Source organism: Engystomops pustulosus, chromosome 2 (genome assembly GCF_040894005.1).
Source record: "Engystomops pustulosus chromosome 2, aEngPut4.maternal, whole genome shotgun sequence".
NCBI classification, from domain to species: domain Eukaryota; kingdom Metazoa; phylum Chordata; class Amphibia; order Anura; family Leptodactylidae; genus Engystomops; species Engystomops pustulosus.
The window spans coordinates 245,166,147-245,174,464 of record NC_092412.1 but is presented as its reverse complement, the minus strand read 5'-3'; the positions used below and the strand labels follow the sequence as shown (position 1 = coordinate 245,174,464).

Here is an 8,318-nt window from a genome sequence, read left to right as displayed (position 1 = left end):
CCTGGAGCCGACCCTGGGTTGGAGGAACAGAATGATGTATCCCACAGTGCATACAGTAGGATACATTGTATGTTGAGAATCTGCCTGACTTATCCCCACTAAAGATAAAAATGAAGTCTGAATGCTAACTAAATTTACCAGAAAGGGAGGCATCCGGGAACTTTGCCAAGTTTGCTGAAAATTTTGTTTAAAGAAAATTAGAGACAGAGAAATGAAAAAAAAACAAATGTGTTTTATTTAGAAAGCACGGGGGGTCATTTGTACATGGGGTGACGGAGGAGGCCGGAGATGCTTGGTGCAGATCCTCACTAGTCTCGTGTGTAGTGAGCCCTTGCTGGATTCCACATTCTCCACGTTGAGTTGATCCTAGATGGTTTTTTTTTATAAAAATCATGTAAAGAATTTAAAAAAAGGAGACACAATCCTTTAAAAAAAACCCTCGATACAGTCCCAGCAGAGTGACATTCAGTATCTACGCCATAGTCTCTTTTCTGATTATCCGCCTCTGGTGACAGGTCAGCATACTGGTGAATGACGCCCGACCCTTGACCTTTGACTTCTTTTTTAGCCTTTTTGGATGTTTTAGCGATATTCCAAGTTCTTCCATTATGGCGTTGAAAGAGAGACACTGGTGATAGGAAAACAACATGTTATCAGACGCACTTTACCTCAATCATAGGCTTTATACTGCGGTGTCATTTGGTAAAAGAAAAGCAAAAAAAACGATTCACTTAAGTAGATGAAATGTGCAATTTTTAGGTCCAAGCAAAATGTTGGACTTTGATTTATGTAAGAGGTGTTATTTACCGCGGTCAAAGGATGTGATTACTTCTGGCACAAGTTTATTTGCTGTACAAGACCTGCTTATTCTACAATACCTGCTTGTGAATCTGCAAGTTCAGAGCTCAGTGCATGCCCCCCGTTCTCTCAATGTTCTAGGCAGTGTACAGACTGTCTATATACTGTGTGTATATCATCTCTTCTTGACATTCTTGGTGACAGGTTCCAATAGACTATGCTGTGCTGATTTAAAAAATGCATTCCTGAATTATTTCAGTACTTTATAAAACTTTATTTCACATTACCTGGCTCCCTGCCAGCAACATGTGGTAAGACCCACACCACATGCAGCTCCTCCCCCCTCCTGTCATGTGCATTTAGTAGGGAAGGAGAGGAAGAATGCATGAGGAGACACAGGTACACAGGCTGCAGCTGCCCCACTGTTCTCCACATACTGTTGGCAGGGAGTCAGGTAACGTGAAATAAGCTATTAACATGTGGTGAGTTATGGGGAAGGGGAGGCAGCTTCTAAATCTCATGCATTCTTCCTCCACTCCACTCCACACCATCCTGCTCCCCTGCCTGCTCAATACAAATGACAGGAAGTGAGGAGTGAGCTGGATGAGTGTGGAGGAGAGGAGACTGAGATACAGGCACACACAGGCTGCAGTTGCCCCCTCACCCAGGACTTAGGACACGCTGCATTTTATGCGAAATGAAGTTTTATAATGTACTGAAACTATTCAGAGTGCTAAGAAAGGCATCTGTTATTCAGGAAAACATAGGCTATTGGAACCTGTCTCCAGCTAAAAATGACAATCCTGGTGACATATTGGCTTTACTTATGCTACAGTATGTTGCGCTGGAGGTTCTATAGCAAAGTCCGTTTAAAATGGTTAAAGAAAATCCAGTTACTCTGGAAGCTCAACTGTAGTCAATGGGAGTTTTGGGTTCAAATGTCACTAAAAAGTAACTTTACCTGGGTAAATGTAAGGCCATAATATTGTACTTGCCCTGGTAAAGTTTAGTCCCAGGAGTCACAGCTCACGTAACCCACTGGCAGAAGGACTCGGGATCTGCTGTGACCTCCCATGTCCTGCTGCCTTTCATTACTATCTGCCCGCCCCTCTGTGATAGCCAACCCCACATCAGTGGTTAGAGGGGGTGGCGTGTAGATGTCCTAGGCATAGACATAAAAACTACTGGGTAACTTTACCAGGGTAAGTATGATGTGGCTGACACTATTAGGGTCTTATACTTACCCTGACAAAGTTTATTATCAATGGCTGACCCCATCATTAGGAAATCTACCATCAAAATCTATCATAATAAACCAGATCCAGACACTGTGACTGTGGTATCTTCTCATATTTGTTAACCATGGCCTCCTTCCTTCTAAAATCAACTTTTAAAATGATCTAATATGCATGATGGGCTACCCTAACCCCTCTGTGACCTGCCTTTACAGATTGTTTCACACTATTCCACCCCCCTGCTCCCTCAGTAGAAAGTTCTGCACTGCACAAGTGCTGAGGAAGCAGGGGGTAGTGGGAGGCAGTGTTTGCTCCAAAACAACAAACCACTTGAAAACAAGAAACACATGTCTCTACATGTACATGTACCTGAGTCTTTGCCTCCTTTGTGAGCTTCAGCCTTTCCTTGTTCTCACCATGCTGCCTACTGTATGTAAACACACCTTCCTGTTTCTCACTCATTCAGTCCGCCCTAATGGTGTCACCCACTGCACCTCTTTCACTCATAGTCCATTTCACTGACAGACACAGTAAGAGGGGATTGGAAACAGGATGAGCCATAATCTCCTGCTACAGCTCCTCCTATTCATCAGAGCTCACATATGTAAACAAAGATCCATGGAGAATTTGCAGACAGCACTAAATTAAGTAGCAGGCCTGCTGAACTACTTGATTCTTCCCCCAAAAAGGTTCAATTTGGGGATTAATTGTTGGGGAACTTGTACAATTGGTACATGGGGCACGTACATTTTTGATTATTGTTTTTTGAGCAGGTTTTCCCCAAGTAAAAATCATGAAACAACCCAAAGCAAAACAGTGAACACCATTTTCACTCAATGTGACCCTGAATGTATTAAATCATTCGGAAGAGGAGGGTTTGTACTCTGTACATTGCGGTATTATGTATAGTGTAATGAGGAGATGAGCTCCGGGAAGAAGGATGCTGATATTGCAGCATTAATATAGTGTAATATCCATCTGAATATCATCGCGGATGAGAAAAAATGGGAAGAGATCAGGTGTGGAATAATCAATTACTGCGAATTGCAAAACATCAGCTCGGACCATTTGCGGCTCCCGGTAAGTGGGTGGTTGGGTATTGGAGCTGGCACGGTGTCAGGATTTCTCTGCTCTGCGGATGTTACCCTGCCAAGTAAATCAATATCACAAACAATACAATGCCACGAAGCCTACAGAGACGTTTCGTGAAAAGGTATCTGGCACGGCGATGTAGAGGCAGATTATGGGCGACGCGGCTTGTTAAATGGCTATTTACATAAGAAAGAGAATTGATGAATGGCGGAGACCTCGGTTATACTCTGCGGCGGATCGCGGATTCAAAAGGGCCAACGGTGGGAAATGTCGTAATTAAGTCTTTCATAAAGGCAAATATGTCCGCACTGTATGCGAGATGGCTTCGTAGCCGTCGCGCGGGGAGAAGGTTTATTATGGTTCTGACAAAAACATTTCACACTGCGGCCAAAAAGTCTTGAAAAAAATGTAACAGATTTAGATTTTTTCTGTGTAACTGGAGTAAAGGAAAGGCCCTGTAGTATTACAAGGGGTCCCTATTCTGGTGTAGAGTTCCTCCGGTGAGGGGACCATTAGTTGAGTTTCCCTCAAGCCAAAAACAGGAAATGATCAACCATGGAAGACGATGTTCCTGACGGCAATGGAGCTGATAGAGAGGGATCCCTATGTTTAGGGCACTTATCTATGAGCCATGGTGGAGGACTTGGTATGGACAACCTGGATCCTCTTTGGTTCAGCTCTGGGTGTTGGTCTGGTGGTCTTTGGCTGGAGAAGACAACCTGGCTCTGTCCATCTGACTGTAAAGATCTGGACTTAATGACAATAATCTCTCGGAAAAAAGATGAGATCCAATTCCAATTATGCCGGAATCGGTGAAACGAAGCCCATTACAGGATCTAAAGGGTTGGGTTGTGAAAGGTCCCCTTAAATATCAAGACTTAGCGTGATGAACTGGGTCGTTGCACAATAATCCCCGATGTGAGAGCTCCCACCTCCCGCCCCAAAAGAGGGAAACATCTATCTTTTATCTTAACGTAGTATCTTGTTCTGTTGATAAAAAAGGAAAAAACTTTTCTTTTTTTTTTTTGAGTGCCGTTTTCTCAGAACCTTCGTCTACTCCTGTGATCAGAAAGGAAGAGGTGATGAGGACTTTTATCTGCAATTAGTAGAAGAAACCCAGAGGAGATGAGGAGGGGTTCCGGTGCTCAAACCAATCTTGAAGAAAGGAGGGGTTCCAGCGCTTAGACCAATCTTCAAGAAGAAGCCACAAATTTTCTAACGCTTGGAATTTATTATAAAATAAAAAAGCAACGCGTTTCGGCTCAGTACGTGAGCTGAAACGTGTTGCTTTTTTATTTTCTAATAAATTAAAAGAGTCAGAAAATTTGTGGCTTCTTCTTGAAGATTGGTCTAAGCGCTGGAACCCCTCCTTTCTTCAAGATTGGTTTGAGCACCGGAACCCCTCCTGATCTCCTCTGGGTTTCTTCTCCTTAAACAGTGCGATCCTGTCCCCTGGAACGGGAGACGCGGATGACTCTGGAGGCTGCCGGCTGTCACTCTGCGAATTTGCATTTATTGATACAAGAAGGTTGTACCTTTTTACCTTTTTGTCATTCTTTGTTTGAACATACTACACTAGGCCAGTGCTTTTTGTCTGTTTTTTGTTCCTCTCGTTTCCTTGAGATTCCTGGAGCGGCATTTAGAAGTTCTACCAGCTCATTACCTACTTATCTACAATTAGGTGATTTTTTCGGAATCTGTTACTTTTCGTTTTCTCAGCAACTAACCAAAATGTACCCGAATTTTGGTTAAAATTTTTAACAAGTTTTTTTTTCCGGTTCTGTACACAATTTTAATACATGTTTGCAACCAGTAAGAAAAACAGGTGTGGACTTGGATGAAAATGGGAATGACCAAAGTTGCTACCCTGAGCACCATAAAGGTTCCATTATACATTGTATGACCTAAACTAAAAGGCATACAAATAGATTAGTCAGCAGGGGGAGGAGATATGCTGTGACATCATCTATTGTCAGTAGTGATGTAATGATGGGTCAGTGTTATCTATATAGAGGTCATTGTACAGGGAGGGGGAGGAGATAAGCTGTGACATCATCTATTGTCAGTAGTGATGTAATGATGGGTCAGTGTTATCTATATAGAGGTCATTGTACAGGGAGGGGTGGAGATAAGCTGTCACATCATCTATTGTCAGTAGTGATGTAATGATGGGTCAGTGTTATCTATATAGAGGTCATTGTACAGGGGGGAGGAGATAAGCTGTGACATCATCTATAGTCAGTAGTGATGTAATGATGGGTCAGTGTTATCTATATAGAGGTTATTGTACAGGGAGGGGAGGAGATAAGCTGTGACATCATCTATTGTCAGTAGTGATGTAATGATGGGTCAGTGTTATCTATATAGAGGACATTGTACAGGGAGGGGGAGGAGATAAGCTGTGACATCATCTATTGTCAGTAGTGATGTAATGATGGGTCAGTGTTATCTATATAGAGGTCATTGTACAGGGAGGGGGAGGAGATAAGCTGTGACATCATCTATTGTCAGTAGTGATGTAATGATGGGTCAGTGTTATCTATATAGAGGTCATTGTACAGGGAGGAGGAGGAGATAAGCTGTGACATCATCTATTGTCAGTAGTGATGTAATGATGGGTCAGTGTTATCTATATAGAGGTCATTGTACAGGGAGGGGGAGGAGATAAGCTGTGACATCATCTATTGTCAGTAGTGATGTAATGATGGGTCAGTGTTATCTATATAGAGGTCATTGTACAGGGAGGGGGAGGAGATAAGCTGTGACTGGTAGAGAATATAGCAGATATATTATATATGTATATAATTAAATTACTGGTAACAATAACTCATTTTCTGACAACTCATTACACAATTAAACCAGTGTCAGAAGTTACAGGACGCCATCAGCACAGTATAACTGTACGGCGCAAATGAAGCAGCGTCTGTGAGATCCCTGACATATATCTTATATAATTGGCCGCACAGACGAGGCCCGGGCTAATAATAATTGCTTCCAAATGCTGAAGCAGCACAATCCTCCTGCACTGTCCCATAGAGTCGCCTGGAGACGCCGCACATATCTGTATAATTGGTTCCTCCAGTTAAACATAAGGTTAAACAGAGAAACACAGGAATTAATCTTCACATTCGAGTTGCTCTGAGGGGCTGTCGGGTTTAGAAGACGAAATTTCCTGCACCCTATTAGAGAATCGGTAAGTAATTGGATGGTCGGGGTGGTAGGACTCTGCTCATGACCTTCATGACGACTGGGCAAGTATCTAGACCAGCGTTTTTCACACCAGTGTCGATACCCCTTTGCCCCGGTGAGGCCTCCTCACAAATTAGGTGCCCGCCCTCAGTCGTCCTCTCAACAAATTACTTCATTGGGAGACTGGAGGTAACTGGGGCGAGCATCATACGAGGGGTCACCAATGGCCGCCTTTTCCACTCTCACGTCCCATCGCTTTTGTGGAAAGAAACAAGGGTGACATGAACCAGTCCTTGCCAGCACAAATAGGGGGCGCTATATGTCCCCCGAAGCGTAGACCGATGTCTAATCTACAGATGTGCCGCTAATGGGGGCATTTATCATGTTGTGTACAGCAGTTTCCTGGCACGAAAAAGTTGCAATTTCAGCTAAGTAGTTGCAACTTTTGGAAAAGTTTTCCACCACTTGTGCAACTTTTTGTTGGAGCAGGACACAGGAGGGGCGGGGAGAGGTACAGCCCGACCCTATGCATTTACAATAGTCATCGGGCCCAGGTTATACCTGGTATCTACACCAGGAGAGATCTTGTGTAAATATCTTTATAAATTTAAAGAGAAAGAAAGAAAGATAATAGATAGATGATAGATAGATAGATATAGAGAGATAGATAGAGAGATAGATAGAGAGATAGATAGAGAGATAGATAGAGAGATAGATAGAGAGATAGATATAGATAGATAGATAGATAGATAGATAGATAGATAGATAGATAGATAGATAGGAGACAGATAGATATGAGATAGATAGATATGAGATAGATAGATATGAGATAGATAGATAAATAGATAGATAGGAGATAGATAGATAGATAGATAAATAGATAGATAGATAGATAGATAGATAGATAGGAGATAGATAGATAGATAGATATAGAGAGATAGATAGATAGATAGATATAGAGAGATAGATAGATAGATAGATAGATAGATAGATAGGAGATAGATAGATAGATATAGAGAGATAGATAGATAGATAGATGGATAGATAGATAGATAGGAGATAGATAGATATGAGATAGATAGATAGATAGATATGAGATAGATAGATATGAGATAGATAGATAGATAGATAGATAGATAGATAGATAGATAGATAGATAGATAGATAGATAGATAGATAGATATGAGATAGATAGATAGATAGATAGACATGAGATAGATATGAGATAGATAGATAGATAGATAGATAGGAGATAGATAGATAGAGAGATAGATATGAGATAGATAGATAAGATAAAGAAAGATAAATTATAACCTATGACAGATGTAGATATGATATATAGGGAGGAGGTAGATAATAGATGCTATATTTGCCGCTCACATGATGACATTACAGCATTTGGCTCCTCCAGTATTTCGTGTCCCCGTTGGAGACCTCGGCTGGTGCTGGCTGCCTCGTCTAATGGGCGTTTTGGAGGTGAGGAGGTTGTACGTTCCTGGGTATCAGTTCATTAATCAGTAGCTGGAGAAATGTACAGGGAGGTTCAGGTGAAATGACTGAGCGCCAGATCTTCTAGGGCTCTGGTACAATGGTGACTGGATAATAAAGGAAATACAGTGACATTCTGGCAGGACGGGGGAGGAGCGCGCCTCTGGACTGGATGTAAGGTTCATGGTATTTGCTTTGTTTGCTTGTGCTTTGTGGTAAATGTATATGTTTAACTTCATGATATTTTAGTGCTGCCTTTCTGATAGTACTGCATCCCTCTCTCTGCTTATGATTTATGCTTCCTCGCCTTTCACTGTAAATTCTGCCGGCCCAGATAGTACTGCACTGCCCTCCCTAATGGTAAAGTATACAGTATCCCTGCCTTTCACTATAAATGATGTAGAAAGAGATCCTCATCCTTGTCCCTACTCAATGGTAAGGCCCCTTTCACACATGCCTTGTGGGGAGGTGTATCCGGCTGCAAGCTTGCGGCCAAATATACGTCCCCATAGACAC

General features: G+C 42.2%; 1 protein-coding gene across 4 annotated transcripts in view; it reads right to left on the bottom strand.

Moving 5' to 3' along the window:
* Window positions 1-212: 212 nt before the first annotated feature.
* GRIK1 (glutamate ionotropic receptor kainate type subunit 1) overlaps window positions 213-8,318 on the bottom strand; it is a 228,557-nt gene continuing 220,451 nt past the window's right edge. For 2 of the 4 annotated variants that reach the window (XM_072138648.1, XM_072138650.1), the window contains one exon: window positions 213-628. In XM_072138648.1, coding sequence (XP_071994749.1) covers window positions 473-628 — 156 coding nt within the window. In that variant the 3' untranslated portion in view covers window positions 213-472. The remainder of the gene's footprint in view (window positions 629-8,318) is intronic. The other 2 variants (XM_072138649.1, XM_072138651.1) reach the window with 1 other exon arrangement.